The sequence below is a fragment of the Cetorhinus maximus genome, chromosome 15 (assembly GCF_964194155.1).
Source record: "Cetorhinus maximus chromosome 15, sCetMax3.hap1.1, whole genome shotgun sequence".
Classification (NCBI taxonomy): domain Eukaryota; kingdom Metazoa; phylum Chordata; class Chondrichthyes; order Lamniformes; family Cetorhinidae; genus Cetorhinus; species Cetorhinus maximus.
The window spans coordinates 38,614,891-38,638,764 of record NC_135893.1 but is presented as its reverse complement, the minus strand read 5'-3'; the positions used below and the strand labels follow the sequence as shown (position 1 = coordinate 38,638,764).

Below are 23,874 nucleotides of genomic sequence, written 5' to 3'. Positions count from 1 at the left end.
GTGTGGTTGCACGGTGGTATACAGTGGGAAGGCAATTGCCCTGAGTCTTCAACATTCATTCCGAACCCTATGATGTCTCAGGCCAAACATGGACAAGGAGGCCTTCAGCTGATTACCACCTACACCAACCGCCTCCACCCACTCCCTCAGACTGAGTCTGTGGCAGGTAATGAAGGAACTAACAAAAGAGTAAAACCTACTAGGCCTTGTTCTCACCAATTTACCTATTATGGACGCATCTGTTCATTGCAGTATTAATAGGAGTGACCACAGCATGGTCTTTGTGGAGATGAAGTCCCGTCTTCACACAGGATATTTTCCATCGCGTTGTGTGTTACCAGTAATGTGCTAAATGGGATACATTTTGAATAGATCCATCAGCTCAAAACTGGGCACCCATGAGGTGCTGTGTGCCATCAGCAGCAGAATTGTATTCAACCACAACCTCTAACCTCATGGGCCTGGCAGGTCCCTCACTCTACCATTACATTCAAGTCAGGCACCAACCCTGGTTCAATGATAAGTGCAGAAGAGGATGCCAGAAGCAGGACCCGGCATAACAAAAAATGAGGTATCAACTTGGTGAAGCTACAAGGTAAGGCAACTTGAATACCTGACATTGGAAATAGCATATGATAGAGCTAAATGATCCCGCATCAGAAGTATCAGATCAAAGCTCAGCCGCCCTGTCACATCCAGTTGTGAAAGGTGGGGGACAATTAAACAACTAACCGGAGGCACAGGCTTAACAAATATATATCCCCGTACTTCATTGGGGAGCACAGCAAATCTGTGTGAAAGACAAAGCTGAAGCAACCATCTTCAGCCAGATGTGCCAAGGGGATGATCCATCTCGGTCGGCCTCCTGAGGTCCTCAGCATCCCAAATACAGATCTTCAGCCAATTCGAATTCACTTCACATGATAGCAAGAAACGGCTGGATACTGCCAGGGTTAGCAGTTGTACTGAAGACGTGCTCCAGAACTAGCTGTACCCCTAGCCAAGCTGTTCCAGTACAGTTGCAACATTGGCCTCTACCTGGCAATGTGGAAAATTGCCCAGCCATTTGTACTGCAGTTTGTGAACAGGACATACAACCCAGCCAGTTACCACCTGTCATGAAAATATAATAATTTTCATAACATTGTTGAGATTTATTGTAGAGTAGGAATAGTGGGGTCTGGAGTGTGCGTGTGTTATATCAGAAATTCTTTGACTGATTTGGAGTTGGTGAATCTTAAGGTTGCAAGTGAGAGACGCACTTTGAATTCAGGAGTTAGTGTGAGGTTTTTTTTAAAGTGGTGAGACTGCAATATGGCTTTAGCAGTTGCTAAGACTTGTCTTGGAGTTGAAGTTATAACATTGGTTGGCTTAGAAAAGGCAAATAAAGCTAAGTTAATGGAATTGGCAGATAAGTTACAATTAGAATTACCTGCAGGGGTAACAAAATCAAAAAGATATAGCACAGCATTTGAAATTGGAAGGAATACCTGAGAGACCAAGGCAGCAAAAAAGAAAGAGAGGGCATCTCAAAGGGAGGTAAACATGGCGAGGTTAGAAAGGCAAAAGAGAGAATTCCAGCATAAACTGTTGGCAGTTAAAAAAGAGACACCAGAAGGTGCGGAAGGACTTATTTCCAGATCAGAACCCAGTGGGGAAATGTTTATTTGTACAAGCTCTTCCAAAGTTTGAAGAAAGCGATTCTTTATTTCATTTGAGAAGATAGCTAAACAGATGAAATAGTCACAGGAAAACTGGACATTGTTGTTACAATCCAGGTTGGTGGATAAAGCACATGAGGTTTATGTTTCACTGTCTGAAGAAATGTCAGTGAACAATGATGTGGTTTGAAAAAAGGCTCTGTTGAGTGCATATAAGTTAGTTCCTGAGGCATACAGGCAGAAATTTAGGACTATGAGAAAACAGCCTGGGCAAACTTATGTTGAGTTTGAGAGAGCAAAACAAAGTAATTTTGACTGCTGGATACAGGCATTAAATATAGAGATAACATATGCAGCTCTTAGAGAAGTAATTCTTTTGTGAGAATTTAATGACTCAATTCCTTCAGTAGTGAGAACTCATGGAGGATCAGAGGGTTGAAATGGTAAGACAAGCAGCAGAGCTAGCTGCAGATTGAGTTAGTTCATAGAGCTAAACATTTTATTTGTCACCCTTTTAAATCAGAAAAGGATAAAAAGTGGGAAGGTGAAAGGAAGGTAGGTAGTCAGGGAAGAGGAGTAGGTGGAAATTCCCGGAAAGTTTTTTCTTAATTAAAAAGAAAGGTGCAGAGGGTAGAAGTGACACTCAAATTGAAATGTTTTCATTGTAATAAAGTTGGACACACAGTCTGTGTGTTGGAAATTGCAGGGAAAATCTGTTGGGATCATTGGGGTGCAGAAAGGCTGTGGAAGTAAAAGTACTGAGGGTCAGGCACAGGAAAAACCAGTGGTCTGTGTACAGGTAAAACAGGAAGAAGCAGTAATAGATAAAGAAGTGGGAATGTGTTCACAATTTACCCAAGAGAGTTCTGAGGAGCGAGTTGCAGAAACGTTTAAAGATTTTGTGTGCGAAGGGAAAGTCTTTCTGTGTGTACAGGGTGGAATAGGTAAAGATCTTAAAATTTTGAGAGACACGGGCTAGTCAATCCTTTATGTTGTGGGATAGTGACATTTGTTGTACAGAGGGATATCGCAGGAACAGTTGATAAGTGGGGTCCATGGAGATGCTAAACCTATTCCATCGTGGAAGGAAATTAAAAAGTAAATGGAAAACAGATGAGGTGGTTATTGGAGCAGTGGAAAAATTGCCCATTGCAGGGGTTCAATTTATTTTAGATAATTATATAGTTGGGCCCCAGATGTGGGTGATGCCTATGGTAGTTGAGCTGCCTGTAGAAGTGTTTTCCGCCGAAGTGTTGTAGAGAGAGCATCTTGGATTGTTTCCAGATTGTGTGATAACAAGCTCACAGGTTGAAACAAGAACAGGAAGTTAAAAGGCAGAGAGTAGGTGTGGAAGTCCAATGAGCTGACACTGTATTTGATATGATTGTTCAGGAAGAAAGACTGGAGGACAATGCAGCTGAGGTATTTAGCTCAAGACAGTTGGTGGAGTCACAGAAAAGGGATACACAAATAAGACAGTTATATCAGAAAGCTTACTCAGAAACTGAGGCAGAATGTATTCCAGAATGTTATCAACTTAATGGTACTGTTTTAATGAGAAAATGGCAGCCTTAACATGTTTCAGCAAATGAAAGCTGGAGGGGAGTGCATCAGATTGTTATACCATTTGGAAATAGAAATGAGATTCTGAGGATAGCTCATGAAATTCCAATAGGGGAACATTTAGGAATTAGAAAGACAGAGATAAAAATGTTTTTGTATTTTTGCTAGTCTGGATTGCATAGAGATGTAGTGAAATTCTATAGAACATGTCACACATGTCAGATGATAGGGAAACCACAAGCAGTGCTTAAGCCGGCACCTTTAATTCCAATTCCAGCATTTGAAGAACCTTCCACTAGGGTCATGATTGATTGTGTGGGACCCCTCTCTAAGACTAAAAGTGGAAATCCGTACTTACTGACAATAATGGATGTGTCTACAAGGTTTCCTGAAGAGAAATATTACAACAAAGAGAATTGTGGAAGAGTTGACTACATTTTCACAAGACATGGTTTGCCAGAAGAAATACAATCAGATCAGGGTTCAAATTTCATTTCACACTGTTTAAGGAAGTAATGAACAGTTTAGGGATAGAACAGTTTAAGTCAACAGCTTATCACCCTGAGTCACAAGGGGCTTTGGAAAGATGGCATCAAACTTTAAAAACTACAATGAGGGCAGATAGTCAGGATTATCCACATGATTGGGATAGGGGAATTCCATTCTTGTTATTTGCTATTAGGGATGCTGCTACTGCATCGATTGGTTTTAGTCCTTTTGAACTAGTTGATGGTCATGAGGTAAGGGGACCACTGAAATTGATTCATGATAAATTGGTGGTTCAAAAGTCGAAAACTACTCTCCTGGATTATGCATCAGGCTTCAGAGAAAGATTGGACAGAGAATGTGAGTTAGCTAGGCAACACTTAAAGATTTTACAGCAAGTGATGAAAGTGAAGGTAGACAGAAAAGTTGCAGCTTGTAGTTTTTTTGCTTGGGAAAAAGTGCTGGTTCTGTTACTAGCACTGGGTGACTTGTTAAAGGCAAGGTTTAGCGGGCCTTACAGGATTGACGTAAATTATTTGATAAATACTCCAGAAAGAAGAAAGAAGCAGCGGGTGTGTCATATAAATATGTTTAAAAAGTACCTTGACAGGGAAGAGGACCAAAAGGAAGTGTTAGTGGTGGTAGATAAAGAGAAAGAGGTAGAAATGCAGTAGTCTGGAATTAATTTTCCTCTAATCAAATTGGATAATGAGGGGGTACTTGAGAATTGAAATGTAATATTGAGTTACCTTCCATACAGGTGTCAAAAGTGATTTGGAGAAGCTATTGAAGTCTCACAAAGCTAGTTATGGAAATAAGCTGGGGAGGGCAAATTTAGCTATACATGATGTATGTGTAGAAGTTTCATCTTCAATAAGGCAACATACTTGTAGTTAAATCTGGCAAAGTTATCGCAAGCACAGAAAGAAATTGAATTCATGCTTCAAAATTATATCATTGAGTCTAGCTGCAGTAACTGGAGTTAGCCTATTGTGCTGGTACCAAAACCGCATGGGACACAAAGACTGTGTGTGGACTATTGAAAGGTGAATGCGGTGACAAAAGCGGATTCATATCCTATACCGTGTTTGGAAGATTGCATTGAGAAAGTGGGACAATCAAAATTTATCACAAAGGTTGACTTGCTAAGAGGATATTGGCAAATAACGTTATTGGAGAGAGCAAAGGAGATATCAGCTTTTGTGATACTAGATGAACTATATCAGTTTAAGTCATGCCATTTGATATGAAAAATGCACCTGCAATATTTCAAAGACTGACAAATAAAGCAATTGCAGGACCGAGCAATTGTGCTGTTTACATTGACAACTTGGGAGGAGCATTTACAGCATCTGGAAGAATTGTTTTGTTGATTACACGAAGCTAATTTGATGATGAAGTTACCTAAAAGTGAACTTGCAAAAGCGCAAGTTACATATCTAGGCCAAACCATTGGACATGGTAAGGTGGCTGCGAGAGTGTTGAAAGTCAAGGTTATCGTGTATTTCCCCGTGCCTACAACAAAAAGTTTTGAGATCTCTGGACATGAGTGATTTTTATCAGAAATTTGTACCAAATTTTAGCAGTGTGGTTGCTTCATTGACTAAGCTATTTAAAAAGAACAAGAAATTTCAATGGACACAGGAGTGTCAAAAGGCATTTGACAGTTTGAAAACTGTATTGACTGCAACACCAATTATGCCAAGCAATTTAAGTTGGCCATTGACACAAGTGATATAGGCATTGGGGCCATATTGTTACAAGAAGATGACACTGGAATTGAGAAACCGATGGGGTATTTTTTACGGAAGTTGAATGTACAACAGAGGATATTCAACGATCGAAAAGGAGACTTTGGGTCTGGTGTTAGTATTGCAGCATTTTGAGATTTCATGGCAAACAATTGTTTATACAGACCACAATCTTTTAAAATTTCTAAACAAATTTCGAGACCGAAGTGCAAGGCTATTCAGATGGAGTTTATTACTACAATCATAGTTATGTTTTATGCATGCATCTGGTAATGTAATAGTGTAATAGGTATAGGAGATAATGTAAGATGAGCTAAGAAAATGGAGCCATCTTTTTTAAATTATGACGGTTCATTTTTTGATAAAGGGGGAAGGGTGATAAATGTAATAATTTTCACAAGGTTATTGGGATTTATTATAAAGTAGGTATAGTGGGGTCTGGATAGGTGTGTGTTTCTGTGTGTGTGTGTGTGTGTGACTTAAATGAATTAAAGACAGCTGGTCTGAAGGCTTTGGTGTATTAGGAGAGAAACTAGGTTTGAAATGCTAAATAAGTAAACGTGGCTGAAGTTTTAGAATGTGAGGGGTAATGGAAAATTTGAATTTTTAGATAAACCAGAGTAGTTGAATTTCAAGAGATGGTGAAATGTTACACTTAGCCAGAAGAAGCCAAATCAGTGTGTTTATTTTTTTCCAAAGCTTACACACAAAATTGTTACTATGAAAGATATTTATTATTAGAAAGGTAAAGTCCAAAGACATATTGGAACAATGGGATTTACATTAAAAAGGGAGAAACATGTATAAAGGAGATGAGTTTGTGTAAGAAGACATTCTAAGATCTAACAAATGTGAAAAGCCTCCAGTCTCTGTGCCAAGCTAGTGCCTATAGGAACCAAAGCTAAGAGAATTCACTGTGAAAAGCTCTGTCCAGGGTATCGTGTGCTTTGCCTGGGACTATTAAAATCTATTTTGTTTTTACCGTTGCCTTAACAGGGGTGTAACTGGGAGTCAGATTAATTAGGGGAGCTGGGTTAGGGTTAGGTTAGATATCATAGTAGTAATTTGTAGACCTATGTATGTGTTTAAAATCTTTTATTAATAAATGTTTAATTTAGCTTTGTAAAAACCTCTAAGACTCTGTGGACTTATTATCCCTGAATTCAAGGCACACATCTTAAAATAAAAATACAAATTGCAAAACAGTTGTGGCAGTTGTTTCAAGTTTTCTCTGGGATTTGAGCAGTTCAGCATTTACCATCCGCTGTGCCATAACACCTCCCCATCAGCTTCCTCTCGGTCATCAGCAAAGTGATGGAAAGGGTTGCCAACAGTGCTATCAAGTGGCACTTACTCAGTAATAACCTACTCACTGATGCTCGATTTCAGTTCTGCCAGGGCCACTCGGCTCCTGACCTCATTACAGCCTTGGTCCAAACATGGATAAAAGAACTGAACTCGAAGTGATCTAAGAGTCACTACGCCGGTGGCATAGTGGCAATGTTACTAGACTGGCAATCCAGATGCCCAGGGTAATGCTTTGAGGACGCAGGTTTGAATCCCACTATGGTAGCTGGTGGAATTTAAATTCAATTAATAAAAGTCAGGAATTAAAAGCTAGTTTTGGTAAAAGTGATCACGAAACCATTGTCGGTTGTCAAGAAAACCCACCTGGTTCACTAATGTACTTTTAGGAAAGGAAATCCGCTGTCCTTACCTGGTCTGGCCTGGCCTACATGTGACTGCAGATCCATGGCAATGTGGTTGACTCTTAACTGCATTCTAAAATAGCCTAGCAAGTCACTCAGTTGTATCAAACGGCCACAAAGTGTACAAAAAGGAATGAAATGGGATGGACCACCATGCATTCACCTAAGCACCGAAAACAACAATGGTACACCCAGCCCTGTTAACCCTGCAAAGTCCTCTTTACTAACATCTGAGGGCTTGTGCCAAAATTGGGAGAGCTGTCTGACAGACTAATCAAGCAACAGCTTGATATAGTGATTCTCACAGAATCATACCTTACAGACATTGTCCCAGACACCACGATCACCATCCCTGGGTATGTCCTGTTCCACCAGAGGTGGCGGGTGGCACAGTGGTATGCAGTCAGGAGGTAGTTGCCCTGGGAGTCCTGAACATCAAATCTGGACTCCATGAAGTCTCATGGCATCAGGTCAAACATAGGCAAGGAAACCTGTGCTCCAGAACTAGCTGTGCCCCTAGCCAGTCTGTTCCAGAACAGCTGCAGCACTAGCATCTGCCCGACAATATGGAAAGTTGTCCAGGCATGTCCTGTTCCCAAAAAGCAGGAAAAATCCAACCTGTCCAATTTCCGCCCCCATCAGCCTACTCTCGTCAACGGTAAAGTGATGGAAGATGTTGTTGACAGTGCTATCAAGTGGCACTTACTCAGCAATAACCTGCTCGCAGGTGCTCAGTTTGGGTTCTGCCAGGGTCACTTGGCTCCTGACCTCATTACAGCCTTGGTTCAAACATGGGCAAAAGAGCTGAGCTCCAGAGGTGAGGTGAGAGTGACTGCCCTTGACATCAAGGCAGCATTTGACCAAACATCAAGGTGCCATAGCAAAACTGGAGTCAGTGGATATCAGGGGGAAAGCTCTCCCCTGGTTGAAGTCATGTCTAGCACAAAGGTGATGACTGATTGTTGGGGGCAAATCATCCCAGCCCCAGGACATCACATCAGGAGTTCATCAAGGTAGTGTCCTCAGCCCAACCATCTTCAGTTGTTTCATCAATGAGCTTCCCTCCATCGTAAGGTCTGAAGTGGGAATGTTTGCTGATGATTACATGATGTTCAGCACCATTCATGACTCCCCAAATACTGAAGCAGTCCATGCCCATATGCATCAAGACCTGGACAACATTCAGGCTTGGGCTGATAAGTGGCAAGTAACATTCGTGCCACACAAGTGCCAGGCAATTACCATATCCGACAAGAGAGAATCCAACCATTTCCCCTTGACATTCAATGGCATTACCAACATTGAATTCCAGACCATCAACATCCTGGGGTTACCATTGACCAGAAAGTGAATGAGACCAACCATATAAATACTGTGGTTACAAGAGCAGGTCAGAGGCTGGGAAGTCTGCAACGAGTAACTTGCCTTCTGACTCCCCAAAGCCTGTCCACCATCTCTACAAGGCACAAATCATGAGTAATGGAATAGTCTCCACTTATCTGGATGAGTGCAGCTCCAACAATGCTCAAGAAATTCAACACCATCCAGGACAAAGCAGTCCACTTGATTGGCACCCCATCCACAAACTTTCACTCCCACTACCACTGACTCACAATGGCAGCAGTGTGTACCATCTACAAGCTGCACTGCAGCAACTCATCCAGCTTCCTTGGAGAGCATCTTCCAAACCTGCTATCTCTACCACCTAGAAGGACAAGTGCAGCAGGCGTATGGGAACGCCACCTGCAAGTTTGCCTCCAATCCACACATTAGCCTGACTTGGAATTTCCTTCATTTTCACTGGATCAATACCTTGGAACTCTCTCCCTAATAGCATTGTGGATCTACCAACACCACTTGGACTGTTGTGGTTCAAGATGGTGGCTCACTACCATCTTCTTGAGGGTGTTTCTCACGTGTTGGTGCAGACTCGATGGGCCGAAGGGCCTCTTCTGCACTGTGATTCTGGTAATTAGAGATGAGCATCAAATGCTGGCCTAGCCAACTGCATGTGCATCCTGTAAAAAATATTTTCCTATTTACTGTTACTTTTGTTCATTTTGGTGAGTCCCTGATCCTAATTCAACATTAGTGTCCTTTGGATGTCTTGCATCTGAATTCTTCCCCCATGTCGATGTTGACACACAGTAATTATTCAGTATATCTGCCATTTCCTCATTTTGATTTCCCACTAGGATAGCTTCTATATCTATCATGATAAATGCATTAGTTAGCTTAACTCCCAAGTTCCAGAAACTGATGGCTAAGGCATTAACGAAAGAACCACCACCGAAAAAAATTAAACTAAATTTTTGTTTTTAGTTCTGTTATTCCTCAGGAAGTTAGTTACGGAACAGCAAGTGGCTCTGATCCAGACAACTTAGTTAAAGTGAGCTTTTTCCTCTCTTCGATAATTTCAGAGATGAATATCACCATTATATAGAGGAAATTCTTAATACTATTAAAAGTAGTCGGACTTGGTGCATCACTGTTCTCAAATTGGACGCTGAATCCCCTTTTCTTGGAGGGGGCCGGTTGGGAGGAACGTTCCAACCCTTTTCACAAAGGTAAAAGCAAAGTACTGCGGATGCTGCAAATCTGAAATAAAAACAAGAAAATTCTGGACTGTCACCGAGTTGTCATGACTGGAAGTACCTGTGGAGAGAAACAGGTAGCGTTTCAAGTCCAATATGACTTGAGTCTTTTTTTTATTCACTCATGGGATGTGGGTGCTGCTGGCTAGGCCAGCATTTATTGCCCGTTCCTAATTTCCCATAAGGTGGTGGTGAGCTGCTGCCTTCAACTACTGCAGTCCATGTGATGTAGGTACACCCACAGTGCTGTTAGGGAGGGAAGGATTTTGACTCTGTTCTGACATGGCAGGTGATGTATGCCAGGCAGAGCACATCCACAAGGGAAACTGGCTCGTGCTGTCACAATGCTTTGTAATTTGTATTTATTACGAGATGTGTGCACTAAATTCAGAAGTATTAAGTCCAAGACCTTTAGAGATTTTAAAAATTAAATTAAAATATTTATTAACAAAATATAAAAGATTTCAAGTGCATACATAAGACTACAATTACTTACTACTATAATAACTCCTAAAATTCCTAATTATCCTGACTCCCAGTTACACTCCCTTTAAGGCAACAGTCCAGAATAGATTTCAGATTTAAAACAGAACCAGCAAATCAACAGAATACCCACTTGACAGTGGAATTCCAAATGACTTTTCAGTTTCATTATATAGCAGACTTAGGCTCAAATGCTGGAGGCTTCATTAAGGCTATTTCACACACTCCTGTTAGATCTTACATGGCCTTCTCTTTCCACTTAGCCTTTCATCCTCCTTTTATATATGTTTCTCTTTTTAATATGTAAATTATATTGTCCCATATGTCTTTGAAACTGTATCTTCCTCACAATATAATAACTTTCACATTGCCACTATTGCCAGTAACCTTTGGGAAAAATAAACACATTCCTTAGCCTTGCTTACCTGGCTAGTTGTAAACAGACTAAGATCCCTCTGAAATCCAAATCTCTTCATTTTATCTGAAGAAATGCAAATTCCATTCACACCTCACATGCTAAGCCAATTACTCATTAGCATGTCAAGCATTTAGCTTCTTTCGAAGCTTGTAGTCTACTTGACTCCAAATGTAATTAAATCACACACAGACCCAACCATATTTACCCCCATAAACCTACTTTACAATAAACCACAATAATATAATGAAACAAATGTTAGTTTCATGACAACTCGGTGACAGTGAAGGAATGGTGATTATATTTCCAAGTTAGGATGGTGAACGGCTTGGCGGGGAGCTTGCAGGTGGCGGTGTTCCCATGTATCTGCTGCCCTTGTTCTTCTAGATAGTAGTGGTCGTGGGTTTGGAAAGTGCTGTCTGAGGAGGCTTGGTGAGTTCCTGTAATGTAGATGGTACACACTGCCACTATGTGTTGGTGCTGGAGGGAGTAAATGTTTGTGGATGGGATGCCATCCAAGTGGGTAGCTGTGTCCTGGATAGTGTCAAGTTTCTTGTGTTGTTGGAGCTGCACTCACCCAGGCAAGTGGAGAGTATTCCATCACACTCCTGACTTGTGCCTTATAGATGGTGGATAGGCTTTGGGGAACCAGGAGGTGAGTTACTCACCACAGGATTCCAGCCTGTGACCTGTTCCTGTAGTCAAAGTATTAATATAGCTAGTCCAGTTCAGTTTCTGATTAATGGTAACCGCCCCTGCTCCACCCCACCCCACCCCCACCCCCCAGATGTTGGACTCAAAACATTAGTTCCTGTTAGCAGAGATGCTGCCAGACCTGAGTTTTTCCAGCATTTTCTGTTATTTTTTTCCACCAAGGTCTTGGAGACGTACCATTGGTTTTATGCACATTCCATCGAAGCGTAACACCTTGTAACACAGCTGCAGAGGTTAAATTTGTTGCGTTCTTGTTCTCAAGCAGAAATTCCATCTTGCTGAGTTATCCTCTCACTAAGTTGGGTGGCTTTGAAGCCGCCTTAATTGGGAATCATACTCTCAATAGAAGAACCTGCTGACCCAATACTCAAATGAAGCCCTTTATCTCACCTTCACCAAGGCACAGCAAATCTCATTGCTTGGGGAAAACCACAATACTTTCTCAAGAGGAGCTGAAGCTTCAAAACCCTTTTATGCAATGCATGCCCTGGATGGAAATAACCTACCATGTTCACTAAATCAAACATCCACAAGCAGCACACCCTCGGTGAAACCTGGCATATCACATACTTGTTGTTTAGAGATCAGACGCAGAAGGCAATGTGCACACTTTGTCAGTAGTCAGTTTTGGATGCTTTAGAGAGTGCTCATTGGGCTACCGCGTAAGGTAGTTTCCACTGCTTTATGTGGCTCAGAATCTCTTGAGCTTTCTGATTATCTGCAATTGAAAGGGCTGCAGCTCCTTTCTTGGATGAGCCTGCAAGAGGGGCAAACTGAATATACTTAGTGAAAGTGTTATTAAGGATATCTCGGTCCATTTTCTTTTGTTGCTCAGGCTGTTCCAACATGGGACTTCAGAATATTATATGTATGTTCATTTCAGAACTGTTTGAATCTGAATATGTGATCTCTGGATTTTGTGATTTTAAAAGTGCTACTTATTGAGCAGTTGCATGAACTTCATGTATTGATGAAACACAGAATATTTATCCCAGCATTTGGTTAGTGCAGTGATCAGTCCACAAATTCTCATATAATGATGCACAGATTTAATTCCTTCCTGTCTGAGTTGTTGAGAGATGATGACAGCTTCAGCACTTTTCATCCTTCCTTCTCTCAGATTAGATCTTTCTGGAGAGTGGCATGGAATGCTACAAAAATCATGGCCTGCATGGCAATTGCCTGGGAAGTTCAAACTTGCATTGGGCAATTGCCCTGCAATTGGAACCATCCGAAACTAGGATAAAAATCGCAAACTTCGGATGGTTCCGACTGTCTTACAGTAACAGTAACCCAGAAAAAGTTGGAATTAAAACCACTCCTAACTCCTGAGTAACTAATCGTACTGAACACTACCCAACCACCCGCCCCACTGACCACTACCTGACTCCCCACCACACTGACCGTCCTACCCACTTACCTTACAAACCTACCTTCTCCTTGGCTTCTGAAAGTGGTTGGACCTTTAAACTTAGCTGCTTTACAGCAGCTGGTGCCATAAAAATGGGTGCGTGGCTTCCTTACCTCTGACTCTCAGCCCTTGACTGAAGACCTCAGGAGTGCACTGCACTACACTGTTTGTGCTTGGCCTGAGTCAGAAAGTCGGGTGAGAAAGGAGCGGTCGGCTTTCTGGGTAAGAAACTAGGAGCAGAGTGGCAGCCTGATTCTGCCACTCGTGCAAGCCCAGGCCTCATATCTGATATCATCCTACTGTCGTGTCTGTTGGGTTTGGCCTGCAGGTAATCAAGGGTCATTGATACTAAACTTGTACAAATTTCACTGATGACATGATGCACTCCTCTCTTGTGACCACAAGTAAGTTTCATTAGGATCCTGGGATGAGGGGATTGTCCTGAGGAGAAAGCGAATAGTCTAGGCTTATATTCTCCCATGTTTAGAATGAGAGGTGAGCTAACCGAAACATAAAATTCTTAAGGGGCTTGACTGATGGGATGCTGCAAAAATGTTTGTCCTGGCTGGGGAATCTAGATCTCAGGGTTGCAATGTCAAATCAGGGTGGATGGCATTTAGGACCGAAATTAGAATTTTTTTCATTCAAATTCCAAATATTTGGAATTGTCTAACACCGGAGGGCTGTGGATGCTTGGCCATTGAATATATTCAAGACAGATCTCAATACAATTTTGGGTCTAAGGGATATGGAGATAAGAGCAGGAAAGTATACTTGAGGTAGATCAACCATGATCTTGTTCAATGGTAGAGCAAGCTTGAAAGGCCAAATGGTCTACATCAGGCACTATTTCTTATTTTGTGTCAATTGAAATGAGTGATATATAACCTGCAGCAACTTCGCAAAGTAACTACTTGTCCTCTCTATCTCATCTCTTCCTTGCTTTCTTCCAGTTTTTAAAAAAAAACATTTTTTTCACGTCATCAAATCATGAGGCAAACGAACAGGCTTAAATGAGTAAGAATATCAGAGTGTGCTGCAAGAATAGTTCATGTTCCACTTTCCTTTTTCTCTCCCACCCCATCTGAAGCCACTTTTTATATTGCAAAAATTACATTCAGTTGCATTGATCAGTTGGCTCATTTCCAGTTGGAACAGTAAAATTCAATACCTTCATTGCTTTTATGTTTTCATAACTTAATTCCAATGATAAGTCAAAAAGTACTGATTGTTCAGATACCATAATTCCACTAACAAACAGTGACTGTCTGCAGGCTTGACCTAAATGAATTGGACAAACAAACACTCAAATCTGAACCACAAGTAAATCCATACTGCTTCATTTTCAGATATGAATTTGTTTTTGAATCTCATCCTAGCTTTTTGGTTCAACCCCATTTGGGGAAAAAATAGATATAACCCTGTGTTAATTAGTGGGTTTATTCCTAATGTTACTGCATATTTTTGTTCTTTGTCTTTCAGCAGAAGATTAATCAATTTCACAAGTTAAGGCAAGATGTTTATACTGAGCCCCCCTTCCAGTAAGTACATATTGCCAGTCACTTAACTTTGCCAGTTGTAATAAGTAACACACAAACTTGTATTTGCTGCCTCTGAATTTTCGTTCTCGAGTTCTCAGTTATTTTTGTTTTAGCTTGTCTATTATCTAAATCCTGCATACCCCACCACATCCCACCTAACTTTTTTACAGGTAGTTGTTCAGTGGTTTAAGTGGTAAATCTTATTTTCTGGTATTAGAACATGATGTAAGACCTAATTCCAGATGTAAACAGTGATGGACTACAGAAGAATGTACTGAAAAAAAAAAATAATCCATTAAATTAATTGCTACAAAACACAATACTACCTGCAAATATTTCTAATGACTGAAAAGTTATATAATCTGCATTTTGTAAATGGTTGTCATAAGGGCTTGAAGTAGTGGTACCCATATATTTAGAGCAAGGACAGGACCAAATTCTGAACCAAGCCAAAATTGTTTTGACCAAACATAGCCTGGATTGAATTTTGCCCTTAATTATTCAGTTCTTCTCGAGTAAAACGGTGTTTTATTTTAGTTGCTCCACAGCAATGGCTGCAGAATGAATCCCCTTGCAATTAAAATTGCATTTGGTATTCAGTTCTTTTTGATGAGTAAGAATCTGGTAGGAGCTGGCCAGGGTCTATGGAATATTGCCAAAGAAGTTTTCAACTGGGAGAGCCACAGTGATTACGTGGATTGGAAGAAATCTAAGCACCGCCTACAGGAAAAGAATTATCAACGTAGGCCATGCAAATCTGTGATGTAAACAGCATTAGGAGGGAAGATATTAAGGTAGAGCAGCTATCTTTTTGAGGTGAGGAGTCCATATGGATGCCTTTTGAATAAGATTTTGAGGAACCTTATCATATTGTGGAAAGGCCTGAAGATTTGCATTGATGGCTAAAAGTGGGTAACATTTGCTTTACAAAGCTTCAATTTTGCTTTTGCTTAAGATGATAAGCAGAACCTATTCTTTAAACCTGGGTTTGGTGGAATGTGCACAGAAAGCAATGTAAATGTGTGAATATACTGACTGCACTAGGAAACGTTATAGAACAAACAATCGTAAAAACACATAGTAAGCTGACAAATTGCCCTATTTTGATCCCTTGTTGGTATAAGAGGAATATAACAAAGTGAAACTCTATGGTAGTGTGACCCTTATGCTTACATAATTGCTTTGCAGTTTGATATGAAATATTGCCATTTTAAAAAAATGTTGAAATAATTCATGTTTCAAATGGCATGTGGGTGGATGTGCTGATATTTTCCCCAAGGTCCGTTCGCTTCCAAACATGCAGAAGTGATTCTGTGAGTAATGAAAAAATAATGATGTGATGTAAAAGCTGATAGCGATCTGATAGTCCTGCTTCTCCATGTTTTGCCACAAGAATTGCACAAAAATTAGATTTTGAATTTTGCATGTTATCTATTTTTGTACATCTCAATTGTGAAACACATGTATGCTTTGCAAAAGCCAGTAGTGCCAGTTTGCAAGTTCTTAGTACCAATGAAAAACAGAGCAAATTTAGTGTAATCATCATAATTTCTGCCCCTTTCAAAGAATCATTTTTACTTTAAAGAACTAGAATCCATTATTCAACCAGGTGTTCAGAAAAGCATTTTTTTTTTGTTATAATTTTTCTTTAACATCAATTGATTTTTTTTTCACCACCAGCTTCTGGTTCTAACAGTGAATGCTAATAACACTAGTATATTATGGAAGTTGCTACCAAGTGAGAAGGAACAGAACATACTGTTATACATAGTTAATGTGACATTAGCAACCTAAGTTAATGATCATCATTGTTGACAGTACCCTTACAATACTGGACTCAGTAACACTCCTAACTGATTTCTTAGTTTTTCATTACTTGCTGTTTGAGAAAATGGAGAGAAAGAGAAACTTAATTTTATGCTTAGTTTGTAATTTGCTTTTTGAAGAGGGGAGATTAACCTTTTCCATTGCTTTGCCAACATTTGAACTGATGTATCTTTTTTTTCAATCCTCACCTGGTCATTTTATGCAATGTTTTGCTTGAAAATGCATGACACTTAAGAGATATGCAATTACATTCTGCAGATCATATGCCATTTACAGATCAGAATGACAAAGGCCTGGATAAGAATCTCAGCAATAAATTCAGAGCACTGCTGTAAGAGATCAACTAGAGTAAATGGAGGAAGTAACATTGACTCTCAGAGGGTTCCCTTCTTTAAGTGTTCAAATGATCTTTAAGTCAAATGGCACCATTAAATTATGTTCCACTAAAGTGTAACCTCTCCAGTCCGGACTACTTGGAATCAAGTCATTTCTGAATTTTCTGGATTTTAGCATGATGTTAGAATGCCTAACCATAAGTGTGTGAAATAGGAAGCACCATAGATATAAATATTTACTTGAAACATAAAACAGTGATAAAACATAAAGCAGTAATAAAAGCTGTTTTACTTATCCAAATATCCAAATTTTCTATGTTTCCGCTCCCAAAGTACTGTACTAAAAAGATGACGTGAGTTACTTGGGTCTGCTCAAATTATTTCTGGACAACTAGTGGTTCTGAATGATAGATTTCTGGACTGGAGAGATTACGGTGTATTTATTTTTCTTAAACAATAGCTCTTTTGGAGATGATTCCTTTTTTAATCTCTAGAAAGGTGTAGACCCTAAACTAGTGTAAAATGAAAAGATTTGCAATGATGTACTGGATTTAATGGAGGGGATCGAAAAACATTTAGAAATTATTTGTATCAGTTTTTTTACATTAATTGTATTAATAGTGAAGCACATGTTCTTACAGCTGACAATTTTCACTGTGTAAGTTCTGCTGAAGTTATTGCATGCGAGAACATTTAAAGGGGAAATAAATTAGTTAAATTGATATCATCCTCATCTTACATGACCCATTCTCAAATCCTCATTTGCCCAACACAACAACGTGCTAACTGGCAGAGGCCTTATTGAATGTGGAACCTGGAGGAGCAGGGAGTTCTCCCAACTAAGGTTAAAAGAGTGCAAGCCATTTCCCAACCAGCCCTGACCCCAAGTCCCCAATCCAACTGCTGATCGATGTCCTTTCCCAATTCTGGATCATTCTTTGGATAGTCTGTCCTGTATACCCGCTTAATGTGAATGAGGTCAAATATGAAAGCTTCCTCAAAGCTCACCATTCAGGTGCAGGGATCAAACCTGGTGTCTTTTCCACCCATCCCTTTGTGGCTGAAAATTGACCCACCTGTATTTGCAACTTTGTTCTTTCCATGGAAAAAGGTGGACTTGGAATTAATAAAGGCTGAGGACTAAAACTCCAGGTGAAGCCATTGTTGGAAATAGTCACGGTCATTTCAATTTTTTGTATGTATATGTCAAAACTTTCATATTATGATCTCCAGAAAGATCAATAACTTTTAAGAGGTGAATTTCTCAAATGACCACCAATTTATTTTTGTTGGGTAAGATTTCACTTTTCTGTAACAAATCAAATGTTAATTAACATTTAGATCAAATATTAATTAACCGACAACTAATACCTGGAACTAAAGAAAAGGTACTTTCGCGTTAACTAACGCAATTGACATGTCTTACAACCTTTTCGCTATCCACTGCGCTTCTGGCAGCTGTACATTATAAAAACCAGTCCAAAGTTATCCAAGACCTCCTGCAGGTTCATTTCTCCCTAGTGTTCTTCAAAAGCTGTTTCACTTGGCCTGAGTCTTCCAGATCTGACTTTCACTAGTGAGGCCCACCTCCGCAACTCCTTGTTCCTTAAATCCCTGAAAGTCCTGTCTGTTCTGTCACCTTTCTTTCAAACAGAAAAACAACTCTCATAAGCATCCTGCTTGTTTAGTAAAACAAAACAGTCCCTTTCTGCACTTCACCATAGCAGTGGTTGCTTTGTGTCTCACATTGTGCCTCAGCTGTCCCTTTTATTGTGAGTCACTGTGGAAAGGTTTGGAAACTCTCACTTGTCATTTCAATAGGTTTCTGTTAGAGTTTCACCCAGTGGCAACCAGACCACATCGGCATGTCTCTGAGCTGGGGTGTGGGTACTTCCAGAATTCCCAATTTTACCTTAAGTTAAAGGAGGCATTTGGAAGCATAACCATCTTGTAAAGTCCAGCATTCTTAGTACCATAAACTTAGGAATTTTATCTGATGGAACTAATACAGGAATTTCATCTAAGTTACTATATTCAAAGGAATTATTACCAAATATAGCATAGCAGCAATTTGTGAAAACACTACCTTTATTTAAATTTAATGGGTAACTCTAAAAATAATGACTGAATTTATACATATTAAGCATAACCTTTTCGTTCATGCAGTCCTGTGCCAAGGGAATTTATTCAAGAAGTACCTTTGGCACAGTTAAAGAAGCAAATTAATCTTTATTCGTGTCAGCTGTGGCTCAGTTGGTAGCATTGTTGCTTTTTGAGGCAGAAGGTTGCGGGTTAAGAACATAAGAAGTAGAAGCAGAAGTAAACCATATGGCTCCTCCAGCTGCTTCACCATTGGGTATGATCATAGCTGATCTTCTGCCTCAACTCCACTTTTTCTGCCCTCTTCCCATATCCCTTGATTCCCTGAGACCGAAAATCTGCCTATCTTAGCTTTAAATACACTCAACAATGGAGGATCCATATATCACTTGAGGCATAGAGTGCCAAAGATTCACAACCCTCTAAATGAAGAAATTTTTCCTCGCATCAGTCCTAAATGAGTGAGCCCTTTATTCTGGCACTTTCCCCCATGTTCTAAATTCCCCACCCAGGGGAAATAACCTCTGCATCTTCCCTGTCAAGCCCCATCAAAACCTTGTATATTTCAATTAGATCACTTCTTGCACTCTTCAACTCCAGAGAGTATAGGCCCAATTTACTCAGCGTCTCATCATGGGACAAGCCTCTCATCCCAGGAACCAATCTAGTGAACGTGCGCTGTACTGCCTCCAAAGCAAGTATATCCTTCCTTAAATATGGACACCAAAATTGCACACACTACTCCATACCGTCTCACCAGAACCTTGTACAATTATAGCAAGAATTCCTTATTCCTATACTCCAGTCCTCTTGAAATAAAGGCCAACATTTGATTTGCCTTCCTAATTGCTTTTGTACCTGTGGACTACTTTCTTAGGTTCCTTGTTCAAATGCACCTAAGCCCCTCTCATTTACAAGTTTTATACTTTAAAAAAAAAATTACAATTTTCTATTCTTGCTCTCCCTGGCAGCCATGTGTCTTGTGATGGTGGTCACCAAAACTGGAATATCTTCACCAGAGTGTGGCCCTGGGATGCCCAAACATCAGGGTCACCCTCTCTACCTCCCCAGAAGACTCCAAAGGAATGCAGAGCACTACTTTTGGCACCAGCTTGACTGCAGGAATTGCTGGAAAGATGACAGAGTTAGGTATCAATCCATCTTTGGGCTCCATACCAGTTTTTGTCAGGGTTTACTCCCTTGGCCTTCAGTTATTCATTTTGGTCATAAGAATAGATGAACACTTCCCACATTATGCTTTATTTGCCACCTTGTTACCCACTCAATTAACCTGTCTATATCTCTTCGCGGCCCCTTTGTGTCCTCCTCACAGCTTATATTTCCACTCATCTTTGTATTGTCAGCAAACTTAGATACATTATTCTCTGTCTCTTCGACTAAATCATTAATATAGATTATAAATAGCTGAGGCCCTAGCCTCATCCTGGTGGCACTCATGATTCAATGCCTAATTTATTCCTACTCTTTACTTTCTGTATATTAACCAATCCTCTAGCCATGCCAATATATTGCTCCAAATTTCATGAGCCCTTTTCTTGTGCATTAACATTTGTTTGGCCCTTTATCCAATGCCTTTTGGAAATCTACTGTCTCCACTTTATTCACCCAACTGGTTGTATCCTCAAAAAAATTAATATATTGGTTAAACATGATTTTTCTTTCGTAAATCATGTTGACTTTGATCACGAAGTGCATTAGTAAGATTCCCTTAATAATCTATTCCAGCATTAGTTCCCTGTTTCACCCTGCTCTCTCAAAAAGTGGTATTACGTTTTCTAACTTCCAGCATTCTAGAACCCAGGGTATTTTGGAAAATCGTAGCCAGCACATCCACTGTCTCTGAAATTGCCTCTTTTAGAATGCTAGGATGTAGAACATCTGATCCTGTGGATTTGTCAGATTTTAGTCCATAAGTTTCTCCAGTACTTTCTCCTTTGATATTAATTACCTTAAGTTCCTCACTCTTATTAGTCCCTTGGTTACCTTCTGTTTCTGGTATGTAATTTATAACTTCTGCTGTAAAGACAAGACGTAAAGGGCAGAATTTTCCCAGCTTGTCCACGACAGGTTTCGTGGCAGGCGGGAATGAAGAATCTAGCAGGAGCCAAAAGAATCAGAAACTCACCGGCATAAAAATAGTTTGCAATTTTCCCGACGGTAGGTTGGGTATCCCGCTGAGTAGCGATGTAAATGCCATTTGCATTCATTACCATCTCGTGAATGCTCATTAAATTAGCTTCTTGCAGGAATCATGTGCCATCTTCCAATCTTGCATCACGCCAGCAGGAAATCACATTGGTCTGAATCTCATTTGAAAAAGAGTGGCGTGCACCAGTGGGACCTCACTTCACTTGTGACTTTGAGGTGAGTGCAGCGCATGTAGCCTACCTGCCACAGCGCTGCACTGGGCTTATTGCGATGCCATGGAATGCTGTACTGCTGGGGGTGTAAGGTTGGTCTGCTCCCAGTTGCTGCCTTCGTAGTCACAAGGACACCACTGCAGCAGTAGTCAGGCAAGGCTCAACATTCAGACAGAGACCAGTATTGTGACCGGGAGGGGGTGTAGGGTGGGTCTCCTCCAGGTGGGTGGCACTGTTGTCCTGAAGGACACTACTGTGCAGCAGAACTCGGACAGGGTTGAACATTCAGAGACCAGCATTTTGACTGGGGTTGGGGGTAGGGGTAAGAAAAACAAGTACATGCGGGAGGTGAGGGGGGCAAAAGGGCAAGAAGGCTTTGCAAGGGGTTGGGGGAGGGGGAACAATGGAAGGCAGGGGGCAGAAAGGCTTTGCAAGGGGTTGGGGGAACAATGGAAAACAGGGGGCAGAAAGGCTTTGCAAGGATGTGGAGAATGAGGGGGAATAATGGCAGGCAGGGGGGTACTGAGGGGTGGGAAGTTGGAGCCCAACAAGGGAAATTGAAACATTGACAATCGAGGGGGCGAATGGGATACTACATATATGAGTGGGAGGGGATGCAGGCAGACTATTGAATAGGAAAGGGTGGAGGTGTATTAGTATGGCACGGGAGAGAACGGTCGCATGGAGACTGTTAAGGTGGAGGGGGGCGGTTAGGAAGGGATAAGGTGTAATCTTCAGTCATGAGGGCAATGGGGAACTCATTGAAAGTCAAAAGTCCTAGGTCTGGGGCTTACTGTCAGGAGTGTGAGTGGAGCCACTCGGGCTTACAGTCAGGAGTCAGAGAGTAGAGACACTCTTGGGGCTCTGTGGATCTCACAGTCAAGAGTAAGAGAGCTGAGACAGTCATGGGCTGCATGAGTTCATGCTGCAGGTCTATTCATGTCATCCACGTTGTACTCCTGCTCCAGGGAGGGGCAAGGGCTGTGTGCTTAATTGGAATAATGCACAGCTTGGTGTGCAGGGTATTCACTGCCCATGAGCTTGTCTATCTCTGTACTGGGCTGCAGATCGGATGGTAACAGTTATGGGAGGCATCTGCAGCCTGTACATGGGGTACACATAATAAGTGGGTGGCGGCGGGGGGGGCGGGGGGTGGGTATGTGAAGCTTTCCTGGTTTTGGGAGGGGAGGGGGGTGGTGGGTCGTTCTCAGTAGGTGACTGTGGACACAGCCTCTAGATGGAGAGGGTAGAGGTCCACATGGAGATTGGACGCATCAGCAGCAATGGGCTCAGTGGAGAGGGTTGGAATGTCGACCCATGCCTTTTTCAACGCATTAACATGGAAATATAGGGGTCTATGGCTTAATCACAGTCACTGCATTTCAACATTAACACATAGGAATGTGAAATTTGGCTATGCAGGCAACTGTTAAGGAGGCACAAGTGGAGCATATATGGTATCTATTCAATGCAGGACTGTCATGTGTTTTCCAGAATTGGCATTCTTAACAGCCCAAAAGGTATACAGTCATTAATTATGAACAACTTATTGTTAATTAGTATGCCAGATCTGAGATAGGAGCGTTTAGATAGTTCAGGTCGCGCATGTCATTCAAACTTTCTCCAACCTCTGAGGGTTTCAGATGTTAAGTCTCAGGGATGGCATTTTGGTCACCTGTTAGTGCCTCAGATACAAGACTGCATCAGCGACAAGGCTAGTGGGGCTGAAAGTACAATAGCCCATTACAGCTGCTATTGGTTACAGATTGTGATCTTAACTGTATTCACCCATTAATCGGTAATCAATTCAATCTATCATTTCAAAGGGAAGGACAAAACAATTATGGATCCAGGGCTGAATGTGGCCTTTTCGAGGGTTCTAATTCAATGGAGAAAGAGAAGGGAGAGGTGACGCTGAGCTTCAGGAGGAGGCCCCGCCTGAGGTCCAGGATCAAGGTCCACAGCAAGAGCATGAGGGTCAGGAGGAGAGACCCAGACAACAGAAGTGAGTCACCAGACCTAGGATATACCAAAAAAGACTCATATTTACAGATGAGAGAGAGAATGCCGCATATGTCTGCACTTGTCCTGAGTTCTGGTAGATAACATCTGCCACATTCTTCGTGGAGACCCAAGGCCCCGTAGAGTGGGAGGCTATCTCCTGCTAATGGCTTTAAAGGTGACCGCTGTGCTCAGTTTCTTTACATGCGGGTTGTTCCAAGGACCCACAGGAGACTTGTGCGGCATCTCACAGTCAGCGACACACAGATGCATCAAGGAGGTCACAGATGCCCTCTACAGCAAGGCAAATCGCTATATGAGGTTTGCTCTTGAAGAAGATAGCTGCAAAGCCATTGAGTCTCACAGCCTGTCTCAGGCTTCCCAAGGGTGCAATTGACTATACCCTTGTGGCCTTAAGGGCTCCATGGCAGCAGCCCCTAATGTTTATCAACCGTAAAGGATATCATTCCATCAATGTTCAGCTGGTGTGCGATCATCAGAAGCAAATAATGCACCTTTGTGCCAGGTACGCTGGGAGTTGCCTTGACTCATACATCCTGAATCACTCCCAGGTGCCTCAGATTTTTGAAAGGTCTGAGTGTCTATATGGATGGCTGCTTGGGGATAAGGGATTCCCATTGAAACGCCAGTTGTTGACAGCGGTGCATCAGCGTCAGAGTGGTTTGAAGGAGAGGTATAATTTAGCTCATAGCTCCACATGGTCCCAAACCATTGGCATGCTGAAGATGCGCTTCAGATGTTTTGATCGCTCAGCTGGCGCACTATAGTATATTCCCAATAGGGTTTCACGCATCATTGTGTGTTGTGCCCTTCACAACCTGGCACTGCAAAGAGGTGAACTCTTGCCAGAGGGTGAAATGGAGGAGGATGAGAGCTCCTCT

General features: G+C 41.4%; 1 protein-coding gene across 7 annotated transcripts in view; it reads left to right on the top strand.

The window, feature by feature from the left end:
• The window catches only part of tmem269 (transmembrane protein 269), a 150,824-nt gene that overhangs the window by 4,223 nt on the left and 122,727 nt on the right, over nucleotides 1-23,874 (top strand). For 4 of the 7 annotated variants that reach the window (XR_013578918.1, XM_078558288.1, XM_078558286.1 and 1 more), the window contains exon 2: nucleotides 14,273-14,328. Coding sequence is in view for 3 of the 7 variants with exons in the window: in XM_078558288.1 (XP_078414414.1) it covers nucleotides 14,304-14,328 (25 nt within the window). In the remaining 4 variants the exon portion in view is untranslated. Of the gene's footprint in view, nucleotides 1-14,269; nucleotides 14,329-23,874 lie in introns of all 7 variants that reach the window. The other 3 variants (XM_078558287.1, XM_078558289.1, XM_078558291.1) reach the window with 1 other exon arrangement.